Below are 21,594 nucleotides of genomic sequence, written 5' to 3' on the forward strand. Positions count from 1 at the left end.
ATCTGAGGGGTTTTTAGCACACAAGTAAGCAAGAGAAAATTTATTTTTGAGCGATCATGGTAATATTGCCAGCTACCACCAGGGTTGTAACCTAGTGCCATTTATTGTTTATGAAAATTCACCAAGCCTCCCAATTATCACAAACATTGTCAGTCAGGCTTACATTGTGTTCTTTGTTAAACAGGCAACATGTCATTTAACCTCCACAGACTACAACTGTGTTCACATCTCAGTCTGAGTTTTCAATAGAATGTATATTTCACAAAGCCCACTGCTCTAAGCGTTGCAGAAGCTTCTAATATGTGCCTGTTAATGGTTAGAAAACAATGTACTGATTTCAGTGGGGCTAGATCTCCTCCCTCTGTATTTATACATCAGCAACTGCATACAGTACAAACTTTATTCAAATTTCACAATGGTCTGTATTGCACGCCAATAAGCTGTACATCAGCCTGTAGGGACCACATGTACATGTTATGGGTTAGTACAAATTACAACATGCATTAAAACCTTGATGAGGGCTTTCATTACAATACTGCCAGTATTGTACCTTATAGTCAGTGATTTTCATATAATTATGTCATCATTTTACACTTTCAGAGGAGTCGTGCAATCAGCATCAATATACAGAAATGCATGCATTTTCCTCAGGAAATGATGTCTGTTCTCTTTCCAGATGTCCCACACCGTGCATTATGTATTTTTTCATATCCGGTGACATTACTGAACAGTGAAATCTACATTAAAGTCAGATAACACTCTTAAAAGACACCTCAGAAAGAGCCTCCTCTGTATTGGTGGTGTCTGTCAATGAAGCTTCGGCAACTTAGCAACAGGAAAGAAAGCATTACTTACACTGCCACAATGTATCAGATATGATATACATTTATATCAATTTATAAAGAAATATACAATGTTAACAGGAGACTATTACATGGGGAAGATCACAGCTTAAATTATTTTTTCACATCTACATTTTTAAATACCTAAATATTTGACAAAAACTAAGACAAATCACCAATGTGCAGTGGTGAAAGATAAAAATTTTGGCACTTTGCTACTGCTGTTATGTGTAAAAGAAAAAGATATGTAGGCAAAAATAGCATATGGCCTGGTATATTACCTTCCACTCTGAGTTCCACTATGATAAAACTCTCCATCGACCTCACATTAAAATTATCAAGCTGTGTACCAGATTCATGCTTAAGCTTCTCAACCCTAAAAAAAAAACAAAGCTTTTAACAGGAAAACCTCTGGGGCTAACATGATGCAACTTCTGGCCTGAAAAATATGCAGAATTAAAAAAACTGATCCCATGGTGCAGCATAATCCAGCCTTTACCCTGAATTCACTGCACCGTGAATGTTAAGTTCAAAAATTGAGGTGATAAGTCCTTTCTGTTCCCGCAGCCAATTTAATTAATTCATACTGCAGATTTAGCACTAATTATTGGTTCATTTTTGCCTTTGAAAACACCAGAGGAAAGCTGCAGCTTGGGACAAAGGACAGAATTCTGGTGCTTTAACACAAACACAGGAAGACAAAACTTCAGCCTGAAACCAGCAGACATCAACCCTGTGTTGCATATTTTTGACTTGGATTAAAGTCAGTGACTGCTTATACCATGATATGGCCCTCTGTGTCAAAATCTTATGGAGTGCAATGACATAATAAGTATACATCTACAGCGTGGCACCAATTAATTCTGACTGGAGAGGAAACGTGGGTGCACGACAGATGCAGAGACAGAGCTTGACTACGGGAGGTTGAGAGACTGGAGACAGGAGCACATCCAGACACTTCATTTTCTATTTAGTAAGAGCTGGTGGAGGCTGTAGCAATTCTCTTCCCGATGTACACCCTGGAAAAAAGGCCATAAAATATATTAAATAACAGTCTAAATCAAATAAAACAATACAAAATTAGTACAGATTACATTAAAGCCTATATTTTCATTTATCTAAGGCATCTTCCTGCTGTGACTCAAATCTTATTCCAGTGAATGGTTGCAATTTAAAAGCATCAGTAGCTACTCTTACAGCTCATGGTTCCCTGCCCCTTCATCACCTCCTCAGTATGCAGGGGACAGAGAAATCATTTTCATTGTTTTCCAAATGTAAGACAAGGCTGTGGAGGACAAGGCCTTCATAAATTCAGACTTACCCGAGGCCAAGAGCGAAGATGTGTGAGATGAGCAGCGAAGGGATGAAAACTTTGAGGAATTCAGCAGAAAAGATGCCCCCTTTCTTCATGACTCCACTCTTTCTCATACTGAGAGATACCGAGCGTCGGGGGTGCCTAAAGTGGAACTCCCTGAGAAGAACAATCACACAACCGATTCATGGAAAAGAAAAAAGTTCAGGGTGTAACTGAACATATATAATCATGATATGCTAGTGCATGTGTAAAAAGGAGACCGCCTGCTTACTTTGGCGGAATGTTTTCAGGTCTGCTGGACCAGTCTGCAACCCAGTCTACTTCTTTGTTCATCAATATATCATCCTCCCCATCCCTGTCTGCATTCTCTTCTTCTGACTGGATGTACAAAGGTAAATCACTTAGCAGGGAAAACAAAATAGTTGTTAACTTTAGGAATAAAATATGTTGCCTTACCTGACTATCTCTTGGGCTGGACATCTCCACATCAAATGTTATCTGTCCATCATCCTGCTCTGGACTCTGTGGCCTGTGAGGACTGAGAGAATATTCGCTCCACATCATTTCACTTCAACAATAAGTTATTAGATGAAAATATGTAATATTGGCTAGCGTTACAGAACAAAGAATGTCCATTACCTTTCACAGGAGGAGTTACTTGGGCTGGACTCGTGCTGTGCATCCAGAAGAATCTTTTCCATGTCTCCATTATGGATAGATGAGGATGATGGTACATGCTCCAGTCCTCCTATCAGGGTTTCGTCACTTTCAACCACTTCCAAGGTCTGGAGTGTCTGACTCATGTCGGCATTGGCATTTATTTGGTCTGCAGCAGGTGGTGTCGGCAGGTTAGTCTGCCTTCCCTGAGCCCCTGTATTCCCATTCAGCTCCAGCTCTACCCAGGAACCTTGGTAAAGTAGTAATCAAGATGCCAAAGGAAGGGGGGGTGGGGGTAAATTAGGCATCTTTATGTTTTAAATACATAAACAAACAACTGACTGTGTACTATATATAAACAGGACTTCTTTCTTTTTTTTAAACAATATCTTTATTGTTTTTTCATTTACAAACAGAATATTATAATAAAGGACATTTCCAAGGGCGTAGGTTTGCATAGGGACATAACACTACCAACTTTTCAGGACGCTCAAATTGTCCCCACCAACTTTTAAGCAACCTTATTTGAAGTATATAATGAGTTCTGATATAAAGGTCATTTAGATTGTCTTCCCAAATTTTGTATGGTTAGATTTGACCCTACCATTATTAAGTGAATTATTTTCATTATGTTCAGACTTACATTTACCCCTTTTCGCTTGCTGAATTTGCCGGTCCATTTTTTTCCCTCAAACGCACGTTTGATTGACTGATGACTTGACCATTTTTTCCATAATTGCTCAACCCACTGATGCATTTTAGAGATGAAAATAAGGGAAAAGAAGGTGAAAGAGACAACCAATTAAAGCAATGTACTGTATTACTCTTGTGGTGAAGGACAATGTAGGCTAACATGTAGTTCCATATATAGGTTAAGTAGTAGTTAAGAGATTATTAATAAGTTTGTATTTATTGTGTATGTTAATATATTTTAAGTTATGTTAAAATATTGCAATTTAAATTGCTAATAAAATCCTGGAATATTCTGGAAGTTTTCAAAATGTTTCTTTGGTAGTTTTTGAAAACAAAAGTTTGAATCGAACCGTGTATCAGGTGAACCAATAGTATAAGTCAATACAGATTTATTTTGCATTGATCATTTAGCCTATCAATTAATTAGGTTCATATTCGTGACAAATTTAGCCCAATCTGTTTGGTCTTATTAATGTCCCGTCCCCAGAAAAAAGTGTACATGCAGGTTATGCTGTTATATCGTCCCTACCAATGTTGAGACCAAACCTACGCCCTTGGACATTTCACATCTAGTTCTGACCTAACAGTTTTAACCCCCCCCCATCCCATCCCACATCCCTTCTCTCTTTACATATTTCTTGTTATACAATCCAAAGTTGGTACCTAATAACAGTACCAAATAACAACACAGTCCAGTGGTACCTCTAGGAAATTAAACATATACATAACCTAAACAAAATAATCAAAAATTACCCTTTTCCTGTCATCCTCCAGATTCCTTCTTAGGTATCCTGCCCTGCATTGTCCTCCCGTAGAAGCGCCCCTATGTCTCCTTTTTTAATAAATTGATCAAATGGTTTCCAGATTTCTTCATAAATCCCAAGTTTATTTTTTAGTGTATAAGTTATTTTCTCCATTGACCTACATTGTATCATTGCCTTGATCCACGTTTTAAATACATAAACAAACAACTGACTGTGTACTATATATAAACAGGCCTTCTTTCTAATGGATCCAACTGACCTACATTGCCTGCACCTCTGACACTGCATACAAATGAACTGCCTGTGCAGTGCATCCATTTATGTGTGCCACTGCCCCACAAGCAGTTATGTAATCCCTTAAAAGTCAGTGAGGCTTGTGCAAGCACCGACTGAAAACCTTGTGACAGCATGAGACGTCCAATTCCTGTTTTGATCTCGCTTTATGCAGCACGCACGCAATGAAAGCTTGATCGAGAGCACACTGTCCTACCAGTTTGACACCCTGCTCTCGTGGGATGTTGCGTAATGTGGTGCGATGAGAGACTGTTCGCCCAGACATGTCGCTGTTCCAGCTCCGATGCTGATACAAAAAGAAGCCAAACACGCCCCACTTTTTTTTTTTTAATTAAACATCAACTTTTGTTTTGATCACTTCTGATTTTATAATCAGTTAAAGTCTGAACGGACACTTCAGTCTTTTAAATGTGTTTTATGTATCGTTTATACGCATGCCGCGTTCCATTTGTCCTCGGAAGTGGGGATTTCCCAGTTCCCAGTTGGATTTTTCAACTGGAACGCCCCTCGAAGTGGGATTTCCCACTGGGAAAGTGGGAGAGTCTTCACCACCCCCGAGTTCACATTCCAAGATGGCTGCCCCAGTTGTAAACAGTAGACGAGAGCTCCGTAAAAATTCCCAGCACTTCATTCTAGTTTTGGTCACACTAAATCAGTCCTATACAAGTATTGTTTGGCATATATATGCTGCTATAGTGTAATTTACATTTTTCATGTGGTATATGCGAACTACAAACTTGTTTACCTACTTTATAACTGGAACGCTGATAACTCGGCTGTGACGTCATTCCCAGTTCCGAGTTCCGAGGTAAATGGAACGCAGCCGCAGATACTTGAGATAACATCCGACCTTTGCTATTGACAGTTATTAAGACTTTTGAATATAAAGGCAACACGTTTGCACGCTGAGACTGAGTCATACGTTTTATTATCGCAATATCTAAAGGAAACCCCCCCAAAACGACAAAACAAATGCTAAATTCACATCGCCTTTTGTCCCAAAGTTGTTTTCATGTTGGCTAAAGCCCGCCCATCGCAAACTCTTAAGCGTGATTGGCTCCTGGGCCGTCAATCAAACGCTTAGCGCAATGTGATTGGCTACCGAGCGATGACGTAAAGCAAGACTCCTCCACCCCTCCCAGAAGAAGGAAATTCCACCCCCGATGTAACTTTTATAATAAAACCTTCAGTACAATAATATTTTCAACAAAACAGGCATTGGTAAAGAACACAGTTAGATGGCATTTGAGAGAAGCAGCGTGCACTAGCTGTCGACGCAGCGTACCTTGGAGCCCCGGCTCTTCGTTATTGTTTGTAGAAGCTGCAGCGGTGGACATGTTGACAACAGTTCTGACGTTCAGCACGAGACGCAGGCAGACCGTGATCTGCGCATGCGCAGAGCCACGACGCCACCATTGGGGCTCTGATCTGATGAGTTAGGGACAACATGGCCTATCTGGATTTTATCGATTCAAAGATCGAAATGAGGTTTTGATAGAAATATAAATGATTTCAAGATCTGTTATAACGTTTAGTAAATGTATAGAAGTGCACCTAAATATAGGTAATATCCAGTACTCGAGTTGTAAAAAAAAGTCAGGGGGGATGGTGGATTTTATCATATGGGGACAGATAATAGTGCTGATTACAAATAATATAATATATTACAAATAACAGAACTGACCAAAACACCTGCAGAAATACTGCAGGAATGACATAGCAGCAGTTAAATGCAGCCTTCTGTAAGCTTTAAATATCCACTGGGCTTACATCAAATACATCAAAACACAAAAATAAAAAACAGTTTTCTGAATTTATCAATATGACTCTGTCCTTCACAGGATAAGTAAAATGTATCACTGCAAAAACTCAAAATCTTAACAAGAATATTTGTCTTATTTCTAGTTAAAATGTCTCGTTTTAGTAAAAAAATCTCATTACACTTAAAACAAGACTCATCACTGGAAAAAACAACAATTTTCACCTGTTTCAAGTAGATTTTCACTTGAAATAAGTAGAAAAATCTGCCAGTGGAACAAGATTGTTTTGCTTGTAATGAGAAGATAAATCTTGTTCCACTGGCAGATTTTTCTACTTATTTCAAGTGAAAATGTACTTGAAACAGGTGAAAATTGTCAAATAAGTTATTTTTCTGGTGATGACTTTAAATGTTGAAATAGCAGTAACACCACATTCATTGATGAAATGACATGAGGGATGGAAATGGGGGATGGCAGTTTTACAGGGGGGATGATTTTGACTGTTTTTATTTCAGGGGGGATGACATCCCTCCTCATCCCCCCTCAACTCGACTACTGGTAATATCTGATGAACATAATGCACACAGTCTAAAGGCTGAATTATGGTTCTGCGTTAAATCAACGCAGAGCCTACGAGATGTGCATGGTTTATCATAAAAGGCTTTTTTTTTTTAAAGAAAAAAAAAGATTATACACCTTATCAAACTTGTGGTACAAGCTTTTTAAAATGGTAGAAAAGCGGAGGCAGTAATAGCAGGTTTTGACATCTTAAAAAAAAACTTTTTTCGAAAAAAATAAAACAGGATAGTTATTTCAGACAAAATAAAAATGTAAAAACCTTTATTATGTCTCATCTTTAATTGTCCTTTATTCCATTTGACAAACAATACAGTACAATTAACCATTTATTGTTTGTTCCCTCAAAACAGGCCATCAAAATTCTTGCAATCTTTATTCAAATGCCCCTAAAAAAAACACAAAAGTAAAAGTGCATTGTTTTTAACCCCTGTAGTATATTACATGTCTATTATGCTGCTGAAAGTGGAAAACATAACTCCAATTTAACAACATTCCTTGGAATGTTGTGATGCACAAGGGGAAGTTAAGATGATGGTAGATACTAAGGCTATTAGACATCTAGTTTTTTTTTTTTTTAAAGAAAGAAAGAAAGGTTAGATATAACTCTAAATTACCATTTTTTGTTTGATTCCTGAAAAAATTACTTTCTTAAAACGTATAAGGTTTAGGCCACTGAGCAGCAGAAAATTCCCCTGAGCAGTTTTTTTGCACCAGAAACTTGAAAGTCAGAGTAAAGCAAATTCTGCGATTTGCATGGAGACATGTTAGATGTGTTAGACAGTAGTGGCTTAAGCATTTAATACTGAATCATGGAGTTATACATCAGGTTTATATCAAGTTCATGCTCAAGGCTTGTTGGGCACATCAGAAATACTGATTCCATAACAAATTACAAACGTAAGCTGATATTGGCTTTAACTGTGTAGTATTATAAATAGTCCGGCATCAGCCACTAACTAGTTGACTACACCATCCATCTGTGCATCACCTTTATCACAGAACTTGTTCTTCGGATGCCAGATATTGTAGAAGTTAGACTGCCTTCTTGAAATTCAGAGGAATAATGAGAAGACTTTCTCAACTGGCTCAGTGAACTGAAAGCCAAGTCAATTATGTCATATTGCATTTGCAATGGGACTAATTTGTTAAAAGCCAGTGTTGCACTTTGGAAGTTATAGCATTTTTCCTTACATGAAATACTACAATACTACTTTGAAGTCCTAAGTAAAATAAACAATATAAAATGGTGAACACTCCAAACCACTGACTGGATGGAGAATCAATACAAGAATGATCACAGGATGTACGCCAGAGGCTAATAAACTGGAGAATTTTTAAAAAGAAAAGCAAAGCGACATGCAGCAATCATTTCCTAGTTCTGAGGATGCATCTTGCAGCAACAAAGGAAGCTCACAAAATGTGGTCAATCCAGGCAGTAAAAGCTTTTTTTTAGCATATTTTCAGATGAAAGATGATTGCTTCCTACACTGAAGTACTACTAAACGTGAAGGAAAAACAAAATGCCTTCTACCTACACAAGTAATAAACAACACAGGAATGCTTTGTGCCCATCCAACGAGTTGAAGTCACTGTGGTCAGTGGATGATCCCCAACAACCCATTTTCACCTGCTAGTTTTTACAAACTTTTGGCCAGACAGACACTCATCACAGCCAGATTACAACTGTGATTTAACAGCCAAGAAGTGCCGTTGGATTAATACAAGTTCAGCTCAGACTGCTTGTTGGTGCAGTTCAAGCATCCACAGCAGAAATCACCCAGCACCTCATAGCAGAAACCGTTAATCAGTTTATCATAATTCTGAGAAATAATTTTGTAACCATGGAGACTAAATGAATGAAATTAGACTAGGTGGTTAATATATTGTTCTGTATACGTGACATAACACATTTATTTCTGCTGTACTGACTATATATTTGATTATCTTATTCCTGAGTGCTATAAAAGAAAGGCAACAGAGACTCTCCTGAACATCTTTATGGTTTATATCAGCCTTTGGAAAACAGCTGGTGTATGAGGATTATAAGGGGAAACAGAAAGAGATTTGTTAAATTGTCATTTAATTTTCTATTTTTAATAAAAATCCATGACTGTTTCTAAATAATTCAAACATCCTTGCTAATTCTGTTGTACCACTATGCGCCGTGTCATTTATGCCTTCTTTTATATCAGCTTTGAATATCGAATGGGACAAAAGTGTTACATTTTAAGGTTTACACATCTGTGAAACGAGGTAAATAACACAACTGACAGTCTTGGATTACAAAACAGACATTTGTTTTAAAGATTGTGCACCAAAAAAAAAATATATGCAGGATTAGAAAAGCATCTCTGTTAGAAGTCAGAACCTATAGCCCTGAGACTGACAGTTGACAGTTTAACTGCTCTAACACCACCATACAGAGACTGGTGGCAGATTGACACATTTACCTTTATTTGACTTATGTGCTCAACACTTACGGCCCATTAAACTACAGTTATGGATCAAGAAACTTTGTGCACAAGTTCAGATTCACAAAGTTTTGCAGTAAGACATGACACTGTGCTGGGATGTTTGAAATGAAGCAGTTGTTAGTGGCATCTGTGAAATACCTGCTCACAGACATGTATTTATAGAGAATATGAATAAAGCATTACCCCTTTTCATACAGCAGCCATGCCATATTGGCACAAAACATAAAATACTTCTTTATTAAATTGGTGCAGTTCCTTTCTCTAGTTAGAAGCACAGTCACTCCCAAATCAGGGTGGATTCACACAGACATGATGAAGTAATGCTCAAAGGTGGGCTGGGCTAGAGTTTGGAGTCATAGTGATAGTTAATCAGATCAGATATGCATTTGGTCAAATGATTTTAATGGCTGGCACTTTTTAAACCTTATTGTCTTCAGTTTCTACGACAGCATATGCTTGACAATGGAAGCAAGAGACTCAGAATTTAATTCAATAAAGGAAGTCAACCATTCAAACTGAATGAAGATGAAGATCGTTCAACCCTGAAATATCCTCATGTGAATCCTGTCTCAACAGTGAGCTGGCACTGCTTGCCGTTTGCTATCAGCTGAGGAAAACCAGCAGTTTGTAAAAGCAGCTTGTGCCTTCCACTTGACACACACTGGCCACTCCAGTCCTGTTACTAACTTTAACAGATGACTAGGCGTATCAGCAGATCATTAACCTAGTCCTCCACATTCAGCCCCTGTGCTTACAAACAGGTTACCAAAGAGCAACAGTCCCACCTTTAATGGGCTGTGTGAAAAAGGCTGGCTTGTTGCACAGAAAGTTATTTATTTTACATTTTGGTCTGTGTACTTCACTTTAACAATCTGCACACAAAGATATTCACTGATCAATTGTTTTTATATGTACGTATGCATGTATCAAACACATCTACAGAAGGCATTTTATAGTTCAAAACCGTAACTCTTCCTAGTCAACTGGCTTGACTAGCTTTAGAGGACTTGTGTTTCCCATGTAGACCCAACAAAGACAAAGTCTTTCATAGCAAGAAAAATATTCATAATGCAAAACCATGGCACATAAAAGTAACCCTAAGATCCAAGTAAATTCATAAAAAAAGAAAGAAAAAAAAAGTAATAGTGCTTATCACTACAAGTAGTGACACCTACAAATACTTTTCGGGCATTCTTACAATAAACCCTCCATGCCACAAAAATGTGTACTCATCAAAAAATACAAAAAACAAACAAAAAAAAACCTCCATCTGCAGTTAATCTGAGTCACTAAACAGTGATTAGACTGTAATCCTATTGCATTCATTTATACAAAAATAAATCAGCTATAGTGGTTAACCTTTTTTTTTTTTTTTTTTTTTAAATCAGGTACAGTACAAAACACACACACGGGTATATATATATATAATATATATATATATTATATAATATATACACACACACTATATAATATAATATATATATATATATATTATATATATAAAAAGAAAATGAATTCAGAGGTTAAAGCAATCCATCTGCAACAAGCCCACAGGCGCTGTGTGGACGCCAGCAGCAGAGCTCGGTTCTGGTGCCACAGACTAAGAGAATAGGACATGGCCACCTCACATCATCACAGCCTTTCACATAAATACGCTTATATCCTGAGCTTTATATGGTTGTCAACACAAGTGCAGGGGTGACTGGCAGAACCAAAGTCACCTTGCCTCTAAGACAACATTAAATAACTTCATTGTACAAGACTGATTATTTTGGCATGATTAATTCCTATTTTACATCCAAAACCACTATACCTGACAAGTGTCTGCCAGTCTAGTGTCCTTGTTAAAAGGAGTACACTGACAGTTTAACACTTTTGGCTATTCGTTAGAAATTAATAAATCAGTGCCAACCTTTTCCAAAATGCATACATTTAATTTCACTTAAAGGAACATCTTGCATGTTAAAGGAAGCTTAAGAAAGGGAATTGCTTATTGAACATTTATTGCAGTTGGGTCAAGCTGCAGCAGACATCAGACCATTTATCAAAAAAAAAAAAAAAAAAGAAAAAAAAAAGTTCCTCGAAAGTTCCTCAAATGATTGGGATGCTTCATTATCATAGATTAGGGCCGTGGTGGGTTAAAAGCTATTGCATTTGTAAACTGCTGCGTCGGACTTACTCATCCAAGTGACTTTCATTCAATTTTAGCATAACACGCAACTATGCCTCCAATCAGACATGCAATTCTTTTTTATCAATCTGACCACCAACAACTGAACACATCGGCATTACATTTTAATGAGCTTCCTGTTCATCTTCAAATGGCAAATATCACTGTAGCTCTGACTTGACCCGTCCTAATGGACGGACAGGTGCTTGCATCAATTTGGCATATGATCTATTTTTTTTTAAAGAGTTTGCCAAATAATATTATTACATAATCAGCTAAGGGCACTGTCAAAACTGCTGTACATCCTATCATATTTGGGACTGAGAGCTGCAGCTTCTTCAACAAGAAGTCCATGCTTTGAATTTTTAAGTTACTTCTAATATGCATTTGTGCACTGTGGACAAATATTAGTAGTCAGGTATATACCACTTTCAGAGGATAAGCTAAAACATGACAAAACATGTTTTAGATTTAACCTTTAACAGCATAATCAAACTGTACATTCAAGGAAAGGAGGAGGTGAGAGAAGTGGGCAACTTTACAGTTAATGGACAATATGGAGTGTTGACAACTTGTATTAGAAGCGTTTCAGGTAAATACAAACAAGAACTGAATGACATATGAGAGGCATAAAAACAGTTGAAGAAATGTCCCTATTCAAACTAGTAAAACATGTTAGCTACAAAAACCTAACTGTTTGTTATGACAGATGAATAAATCATGTCACTATGGCACAAATGTAAAATGAAACAATATCTTCCCTTTGGTTTGGGATGTAGTAGGGTTGCAAATGGTGGTTCAATGACTGGACTGCTCTTAATGGTGGAAACGGGAAACCCACGGCCCTAAATCCTGGTCTGGACTCAGATCTCACCCTGCACGTTTAAACTTGCACTTTGCATTTAAAGATGCGCTTGTGATGGCCTTCCTGAATCTACTGTTGATGCCATCACTTTTTTGTTTCACAAAGTCGGTTTTGTTACTTAGAAATTATCGAGATTTTGAATTTAGCCAAAAACTGGCTCCTAATCATTTGGGTTTATTGTATATATCAGGGCAATGAGGCGCAAGCAAAAACCAGGGTCATAGAGGTTCAGCAAATGCTAGTTCATCTTATCCTGGAATATGTACAGATTGTTGGTGGTCGCCACAGCAATGATGTTGTCCAGAGGATGCCAGGCAGTGTGGAGTATCTTCTTGTTGAAGTCCAGACTGTCTACACTGATCTCATCCTTTTTGCGCTTCCCACCTGTGCTTATTTTGCGAGGCTTCAGTACTGATCTTGGCCTGCTGTTTTCCCGCGATGCCTCAAAGGTCACATCCTGCTGATAACTTCTGTCAAACATCCTGAAGAAGTTGTTGTAGGAACCCGTCATCACAACACTGTGGAGAAGACAAGTCTGTGAGCAGCAGTTTGAGCACTGGTCAATATCGATGTCAAACAAAGTCCTGGGAAATGCCACTTAGAAGAAAATATCCCCTGTAAGAACAGTATCTGGTGCGTGATTTTCTGCTTTTAAAGATGAAAAATATAAAAACGATCAAAAAGTTATATGCGTTTGAGCCAGTGAAAGATTCAAAGATTGCTGTTGTTTTGCAACTGAGGAGAGACAAACTTCTAACCGTGTCACAAATTTGGGACAATTTGTGACATTTGAATGAACCAATGTGAATGCTGATGTTGATGAAAATGACAGTGGAACCTTTTGTAAAAAGCAATCACAATTAAAACGGTGCAGAAAGAAGCCAAACATGCACAGGAATAGAAAGAAACAGAGGAATTACAGACTATTAACACACACACATACAGCAGTAAGGTGTATACCATATTTTCCCCCAAATCTACCATGCTCATAAAAATGACTTTTCATTAAGTTCATGCTTCATCAGCTAGCATCCAACTACAATTTAGAGGATTTTCATCAAACATGATCCCGTAGCCATGTCAGTTAATGTAATCAAATGCCCTTCGCACAGGGTGTTTTTTCACTTTTAAGATGGCTGGAATCCTAGAGTGCAGCCCCTCTGGCACTGATCCTGCGCTCTGCACTGGGCAGATAACCAGAGTAGGCGATAAGCTTGTTTGGGGTTCAGTAGAGGGTATCCCAATATTTCTGTTTTCTGCAAGCATGCATTTTCCATATCAGGGAAGATTATGTTTATTAATGCTTGTTTCCATTTAAATTGTTACAACAGCTCTCCAAAAAAGGAACTTGTCCTCAACTGGAAACTTCATAAAAGAATTAAAATAAATTGAAATGTAAATTAAAACAGAACTCACCCGTCATTCCCGTTCCAACAGCATTCAAACTTGTCGAAGATGCAATCGTTCTCATAGAGTGAACATAACTTACTCCTGAGGTATTCATGCACCTGTTAAAAGACAGCAAAGAGGATGTAACAGAGTTCCTACCAACAGTCGCGTTGAAGGGAAAATATTGTTGCAAGTGCCTGAAATACTTGGCATCAGTAAAATACACTCTTATTGTCAGGGACAGACCTGGTACGTCTCTACTGGTCGGCTTTCCATGTAGAGATCCCAAATTTTGACAGACAGGTAGTCACGTGTCATCATGTACCGCCCGCTGTGGCTGAACTTCACGTCAGAGATTGATGAAATTATTTCAGAAAAGAAGGAACGGTTGTTTGGATCTTCTGGCTCCTCAAAGACTAAAAGGAAAACAAAAATAATATAAAACTATTTTTCTGAACTGTACATTACACAGTTTTGTGTTCTCTAGCGGAGACAAGCTCGCCCTCTGACTAAAGTGTGAGCATAACTTCATCTAAACCTCTTTCCAATCTGTTCCTTTCAGGTATTTGCAAATGTTGCCATAGCTAATGACAGACCATTACATTTTGGATTTGGCAACCTACTGTAGGCTCTCATTTAAAAAAAAAAAGGCATAATTACAATAATGAACATTTCAATCAGCTCCCAGATGTGGAGCAGCTGCCTTCAGCTTCTATGCTCCACGTGTCTGGAACAAACTCCGTCCCAAAGCGTCAGAACAGCTGAAACACCCATTTTATTTAAATCCAGGTTGAGGACGCACCTGTCCCCACCAGCATTTGAATAAAATCCCAAATCTCCACTGTTACTTTTAAGCTTGAGTTTCAAAACGTGATCATATTTTAACTGCTGCCTTTATTGATTGCTCTTTTTTTCTTTTTGTTAAAATGTAAAATTATTCTTTTTAGTTTTTGCTATGTGATGTTTTAATGTCTCTGTAAGACACTTTGAATCACCTTGTTGCTGAATTGTGCTATACAAATAATCTTGCCTTGCCTAATATGGTTTTGCAATTTGAAGCATCCTTACTATACAACTAGTATATTATTACTGAATACCCACACTGAAAATTAATTGAATCATTTAGGCTCCTGTGGGGAATGAAAACAATAATTTGTTTTAAATACAACACACTGAAATTTCTGCCAAACAACTTGGCCTATACAGTACCAGTCCAAAGTTTGGACACAATTTCTCATTTAAATTATTGAGAAATTGTGTCCAAACTTTTAACTGGTTGCATATACAGCATTAACAAAGCTGAGTTACGTTTGGCGTGGGTGTCACAGAGTGCTGATGCCCTCATGTCGCACAAGCGGATGGTTCCCTTGCTGCTGCTGTAGACAAACGTGTTGCACTGGTTGGGGTGGAACTCTGCAGCCGTGATCACTTCTGTTAAGTCTTCCATATTAGCTGGCTTTATGTCAACAATATCTGAAGAGCAAATGTTAAGGTGACTTTTTTTACATCTTGAAAAAGAAAAATATATATATAAAAACATAATGAAAAGCAGGGGACCACTCTTAATTTATGAACACGTGACACAAATGCATCATCTGTGTGTTTGTTCCTTACGCTTTATCACTGCATGTCATATGTGTCTGAAGAGCATAAATAGGCGCTTGTGACAACATACATTTTCAGTCTTACTCTAATTCATAAATTCACATAATGTGCCATGTTCTACATCACAAATGCCAGACATGTTTAGAGCAAGCATCTGGAACACTTAAAAATTGTCAAAAAAAAAAAAAAAAAACTCCTCTAGGTCTGTTTTAGGAATGAAGACATGCATGATGTTGAGCTGATACTGATCTTTCGACCACAACATCACTGAAGTAAGGAGACGGGACGTACAGACAGGACGTACAGACAGTATACACAGCTATATAAAATAGGAGGAAGTTCAAACGCCCTGACTTTGGTGACATCTAGTGGATATGTAACATATAACACCATAATTCAAGAGAGACCAAATAGCACATTTGCTTATCTCTGTTGGGTGTCCATTTAACATTTAGACTATATTTTAAAAGACAAACTCATAGCAATTGATTTGTGCTAATCAATAAAAGCCCAATTCAACAATTTAATATGTTGCAGAAAAAAGGTTATAAAACCGGTGAGTTTCAGAGGAAGACAGAATAGTGCAAAGTCATACTAACGTGGGACGGGCAGGTGTGCATTTTTCTGTTACTATCATTGCAAAACCACATATTATTATTACAGGAGACAGGATTAAAGTTTGGGATGAAATATGGGGTGGCTTTGGGGAAACACCAACAGAAGGATACTAAAGCTGTTATCAGTAATCTCCAGATTCCAGAGGTTAACGCGCAGGTCATCGGCTGACAGGTAGGTTTCACAATCACTGTTGACCGAGATGGAGTTGATATGGTAGGTGTGAGCATTTGCAAACACTCGTCTCGGGCTCGCCTCCACCATCAAGTCCATGGGTTTGAATATTGGTACCTAGGTGTAGAGAGAAAAATAGAGAGGGTTTTTATTATTATATATATATTTTTTTAACAATTTTTGACTTTATGTTTCATTTTCATTTATGAAATTGTCCCAAATATTGAGGTGTGTGAAGACAAATGGGGTTCTTCTGAAAATCTACATTTTGAGACACAAAAATATTATCTTTGACACAAAGGAAGGAGATCTGGCCTTTATATTCAGACTAGCGATCAACAGAATATTAGAAAACTGACGATTATATGTAGATCAGTTCTTCTCAAACTACAAGGTACACATTAAGAGAACAATATGTAGTAAAACCTAAAGCTGGGTGGTCTTTATTTTTTATTTTTTTTGATGGACACGGCAAGTCACCAGACACTTACGGTCATGTGGAAAACCAATTCACAAGAAAATGTTCTGGTCTTTACCAACAATTATAATAAGGTAAATACAACATCAGATCAACAACCACACTTGACACTTAAAAAAAAAAAAAAGGTTATAACCGTCTTGTTTACAGAGTGCACAAGAAACAGAATTTGCAGCTTTGCAGACGTTAGGGTTCTAGAACTTTACAAATTCCCTGGCTCTTTCTTACATAAGGTTAACTGAACTGTGTCCCTCTGGAGTTATGCTTTGTGCAGAGCTACTCTTGCGATTCCACGGATTAAAACATGTCTGAAAATTAGCACAATATGACCACAATAACAAAAAATAAGCAAAAAAAAAGTTATGCATTCTTCGTTTCTCCATCAACTACAGAAGAATTTAGAAAAAAAAAAAGAATTCCCATAATTCAAAAGCTTGAAGAAGTGGAAATAAGTTTATAGAATCTCATAGAAAACATTTAGTTTACTCTATAATATCCTATCCTATTAATTTGGGCCCAATCTTTTACTGTAGGCCTAAATGTTTTTGTATGTGAAAAAGCAATTGATACATACCCGTAGTGTTGTGACGGTATTGGGATCTCTATATCGTCCATCCTCCTCCTTCAAATTGTAACCCTCTGGTCTCTTATCACGCTCACTAATTTTCCACAGTTTAATCGTTTTATCTGCCGGTGAGAAAAACAGCAAATAACAGTTATCTCCAATGACAATTGAATATGCACAAAAGTTACGGCTGAGTCTTCAGAGAGTATGTGAAAAGGTTCAGATGAAAAAATAAGAAAATAATCACAAATTGAGTTCTACCACAGAGTGAAAAACATTTAAGTGCAGTAGTTTACAAACCATTTGTAGACAACAAGAAATGAGCTGCATTCTTCTGAGGTAACCATCGTATCTTGTTGATCTTCTCCTCAATCTCGAGACTTTTCAGGTAGTCAAACTCAGGCTCGTGGCTCTGGAAGGTGCTGTAAACGTTGTACTCCCCTCGACACTGAGGTTGGTTCTTGCTCTAAACAACAACAGACTTTAGCTTAAGAGTAGAATATTGACTTTTTTTTTTTTTAAATAGTAAGTTCATGCTTGTAGCAGACAGGCATGTTTCAGGATACAAAACTACAGAACTCTTAAACATAAATGCATTTATTTTATAAACGATGGTACATGAACATACCTCCGGCTCCTGCTGGAAGATGACAACACGACCTCCCTTGTCCCCAGTAGCAAGTAGCTCCCCAGATTGGTTGAATTCAACAGTAGATATGATGTCAGCTGTTGATAAATGTACAATAATTATTTGAATGTTTGCAACTCCATTGAAGATGTATAATTTATAAATGTAAAAATATTTTTGCTTCGCTGCAAGGCTCTTCTGGTTGAAAGGTGATTTAATTTCAAGTATACACGATGAGCAGATTGAAAGACGCTTGATGTTTGCTTTTGCTTAGAGCAAACATTCATGCTGCTGGCACAAATCCAATTTTTTAGCAAAAACCACTTCCTGTCTAGGTAGATTTGTTGAAAGTCAGAGGAGCCAAAATCCACATGAAATGTGATTTTTTTTTCTTCCTTCCCCCACATGAGATTCAAACCACAATATGCAGGCAGTTTCACGTGCAATCCCAATCTGATTTGCACAGTTGCATCTCAATCTGAACAGTTTTGTACTATTTTTGTAATGAGGGCATCCTCCATTAACTAGCCTTGGCTGTCTGTTAGCCAACAGCGTACCCGGCTGGACCATGCACCCTGCTGTACTCGCATATCAGTTCCCTAAAATAAATAAGTACACAGAAGCACCCTCCATCACTGGCACTATCTTGTAACTCATAGAAAACTTGAATCAGGGCTCCACATAAATGTTTGTGAAAATAAGTCTATTTGCTAGTGTCCATTTTGGTTTGATTATATTTCTACTACATATGTTACCATATCAACCGTATAGATTAGGAAACATCAGCAAGGATCCGATCTGATCACTTGGAAATTATAGTGTACACAGTTAGTCAGAAATCTTCTGATCAGACAGGCTTTGTTGGCAGTATAAACATAACTTCATCCCACATGTGACAGGTGAACATGAAGAGTTCTAGCACAGTGAAACCTAATGTGGGGGTAAACAAACAGCTCTCCGTCCCCATCCAACTTTTTTGTAAAGAAATCTTACAGCACAACAATCACTCCCCATTAACAGACTAGCATTATTCTGAGCTGCTGCAATCCTTGAAGTGGACAATGTGGTTGTTTTTTTTTTTAACTCTGAACACAGCACACAATGTGCCTGATACGACCTAACGCCATACAAGCTACTGTATAAAACAAATGGTGGCAGGGGGAGAATACTGTAAATTCAGGATTAAAATAATACTACTACTGTGATGTCGAATCTAAACCTCATCTAGTATTTGCTATGTTGACACAAGGAGAGGCTCTATTTTATTTTAAACTTGTTTTTAGTCAAAGCTTACTACGAACAGCTCTTCAGCCATTTACCGGTAGTCAAATATTTTCACTATGTAGTATTTTAGTGCTTGATTTTAATTTTCATGGGGACATGTAAAGCTGCCATGCTTTGAAACGTTGGATCACTAAGCTACTCTAGAATCATTTTCATGGCTTAATTTAACTTAACTTAATTGCTCACATTAATTAAAAAAAAAAGTCAATGGATATTTTGCACCAGTTATAAAAAAAATGCTGTCAGTTCCTAACATATCTAATGGGCTACAAGGAAGCAATTGCCACACCACTGATTATTTCACTTCAGTGGACACCGATTACTGCTCAAAGTATGCAGTTTTAGGCAAGGCAAGTTTATTTGTATAGCACAATTCAACACAAGGTAATTGAAAGTGCTTTACATCAACATTAAAAGCGGCAAGACACAATTCAACAGTAAATAACAAATAAAAGGAAATAAAATGATAAGAAAAGAGGTAAAATAATAAAAAGCACAAGTTGTTAAAAAGTAAGGGCAGTAGAGTACAGCAGGTAAGTATTTCATTTAAGAGTACGCTTCAGTAAACAGTAATGTTTTAGGCCTGATTTAAAGGATCTACAGTTGCAGCAGACCTCAGGTCTACAGGAAGTTTGTTCCACCGGTGAGGAGCAGAATAACTGAATGCTGCCTCACCTTGCTTGGTTCTGGTTCTTGGGACACACAACAAACCAGATCCAGATGAACCTCAGGGGTCTGGGAGCTTCATAGGGAACTAACAGGTCTAGTTTAGTTTAGTTTAGTGTTTTGCACAGTTTTTAAAAAATATACAGGAAATATCAAATATAAATACTATAGGTGCAGGAAGAGGCAAAAAACCCAATGGGCTTATTTGAAGCCTCCACCGAAGATATTAAAATTTCATGTGTTATAAAGAACACAAGATTAACATACAAAAACAAAAAGTATAACTACACAAAAGTGATGACAAACTAATAACGCAATATATAAATAATAAAGACAAAAAAATAAGTGTGTGTGAGTGTGCATGGGATATTGTTTGTACAACTTATATTACTTATATTGACTCCTGAGGTCCAGCATGTATTTTTGGTCCATTCAGGTCTTTGTAGACCAGCAGTAAGATTTTAAACTCTATCCTTTGACTCACTGGAAGCCAGTGACGGGTGTAATATGGTCCAGTTTCCTGGTGTTTGGAAGTTTTAAGAGATTTGCAATTATATTTAAATAGTTAAAACGAGTTAAGAAATGAAAGAAACCTGTACAGAAGCACACACATAAGGGTCTGGGTCAGTACTCACCCTCAACGACATCATCATCCATGGCTCCCTTGACCTGGGAGAAGCACCACTGCACATCGCTGCTCCCACCGCCGGGCCCTGCACACACAAGCCCCAGCTTATTTAACACCAAACACTACTTTAACACGCTCTGGAGGCCAACTATGATGCCTGAAATGAATGGCTGCAGGAACAACTTCTGTGGGGCAGTTTAAACATTTTAGTTTGTGAAACACCCACATGGATACAGCCAGGAAATTGCACAGGCATCTCTTCAAGGCTGATTTTTGGTTCCGCGTCACAACCAACGCAGAGCCTACGCCGTAGGGTACGCGGCGACGCGCGCCGTACGGTGCGCGTCGCCGCGTACCCTACGTGCGTAGGCTCTGCGTCGATTTAAAGCAGAACCATAAATCAGGCTTTAGCTTCGAAGCTAACCTGAGCTGGTCAACTGAGAGATACTTAACCCATCGCTCATAACAGGGTGATACCACGACAATGAATGCACTGCAAACATTTCCACCGTGTCCATTCTGTAGTCCTACCTGCCATGGTGACTCAGGCGGGGATCTCTGGAGCGCTGACCCGGGTCGGCTTGTCTGGCTGGCTGGGAGGCTCTGACCGAGCAACAGTGGATGCTTTTAGCGCTTATTTAGCCCCAGAACTGCTCGCTCTCGATTGATCAGACAACGTGGAGCAGATTTGCACCAAGAAAGCAGCCCACCGCCCTCACTAGCGCTCCGCAGACTTTGCACTCTACTTTGAGGTTTCCCTCGCCGCCGCCGCCTCTTCCTCCCTGCTAACACTCTCAAAATGGCGCCGCGCGGGCGGCGCACGGCAGGAATCAGAGAGCAGAGATGGTGCTGCTGCTCCGGAAACTTTTCACTCAAGTAGTCAGCGAAGAGTGTCCTTTTAAGTGACCGCAGACAGCTTTACGTTTTACTGGCTTTTTTGTGATTTAATTTTCTAACTTTAAAATAAATTGAGATATTCTTTATAAAAACCAAGTAATGGATGCATCCCGCCCATGTGCATTGTTTCAGTGAAGGAAATCGAACTAACCCGCGCACTGAGAGAGGAATTAAACTGCAGCCAGAAATACTGGAATAAATGCCATTGACTGCTGTTGTAGCACAGGAAACAACACTCTTTATGTGGTTTAG

The 21,594-nt window shown here is 38.2% G+C and overlaps 2 protein-coding genes across 2 annotated transcripts; both read right to left on the reverse strand.

The window, feature by feature from the left end:
* Positions 1 to 84: 84 nt before the first annotated feature.
* bnip3la (BCL2 interacting protein 3 like a) lies at positions 85 to 5,940 on the reverse strand. Its single transcript, XM_061730853.1, has 6 exons — positions 5,851 to 5,940; positions 2,797 to 3,064; positions 2,614 to 2,695; positions 2,429 to 2,535; positions 2,164 to 2,313; positions 85 to 1,861 (listed from the first exon to the last, which is right to left on the reverse strand). Exons 1-6 carry the CDS (start codon positions 5,900 to 5,902, stop codon positions 1,813 to 1,815), a joined length of 708 nt encoding a protein of 235 aa, XP_061586837.1. The 5' UTR covers positions 5,903 to 5,940; the 3' UTR covers positions 85 to 1,812.
* Positions 5,941 to 7,148: 1,208 nt separating this feature from the next.
* ppp2r2aa (protein phosphatase 2, regulatory subunit B, alpha a) lies at positions 7,149 to 21,374 on the reverse strand. Its single transcript, XM_061730854.1, has 10 exons — positions 20,977 to 21,374; positions 20,453 to 20,530; positions 17,868 to 17,965; positions 17,540 to 17,705; positions 17,249 to 17,361; positions 16,136 to 16,313; positions 15,111 to 15,275; positions 14,049 to 14,218; positions 13,830 to 13,921; positions 7,149 to 12,931 (listed from the first exon to the last, which is right to left on the reverse strand). Exons 1-10 carry the CDS (start codon positions 20,981 to 20,983, stop codon positions 12,652 to 12,654), a joined length of 1,347 nt encoding a protein of 448 aa, XP_061586838.1. The 5' UTR covers positions 20,984 to 21,374; the 3' UTR covers positions 7,149 to 12,651.
* Between the last annotated feature and the right edge of the window lie 220 nt (positions 21,375 to 21,594).

This window comes from Cololabis saira, chromosome 9 (genome assembly GCF_033807715.1).
Source record: "Cololabis saira isolate AMF1-May2022 chromosome 9, fColSai1.1, whole genome shotgun sequence".
Classification (NCBI taxonomy): domain Eukaryota; kingdom Metazoa; phylum Chordata; class Actinopteri; order Beloniformes; family Belonidae; genus Cololabis; species Cololabis saira.

What these genes read in the sequence shown, in the direction of transcription:
- bnip3la (XM_061730853.1), bottom strand. Translation starts at nt 5,902, where the DNA reads ATGTCCACCGCTGCAGCTTCTACAAACAATAACGAAGAGCCGGGGCTC. An exon ending in CCAGCCCAAGAGATAGTCAG is followed by an intron (nt 2,536 to 2,613) that starts GTAAGGCAACAT and finishes TTGTACATCCAG; the next exon opens with TCAGAAGAAGAGAATGCAGA. An exon ending in CCTGAAAACATTCCGCCAAA is followed by an intron (nt 2,314 to 2,428) that starts GTAAGCAGGCGG and finishes TGTTCTTCTCAG; the next exon opens with GGAGTTCCACTTTAGGCACC.
- ppp2r2aa (XM_061730854.1), bottom strand. An exon ending in TCTTCCAGCAGGAGCCGGAG is followed by an intron (nt 17,706 to 17,867) that starts GTATGTTCATGT and finishes GTTGTTGTTTAG; the next exon opens with AGCAAGAACCAACCTCAGTG. An exon ending in TGTTGGAACGGGAATGACGG is followed by an intron (nt 12,932 to 13,829) that starts GTGAGTTCTGTT and finishes TCTTCTCCACAG; the next exon opens with TGTTGTGATGACGGGTTCCT.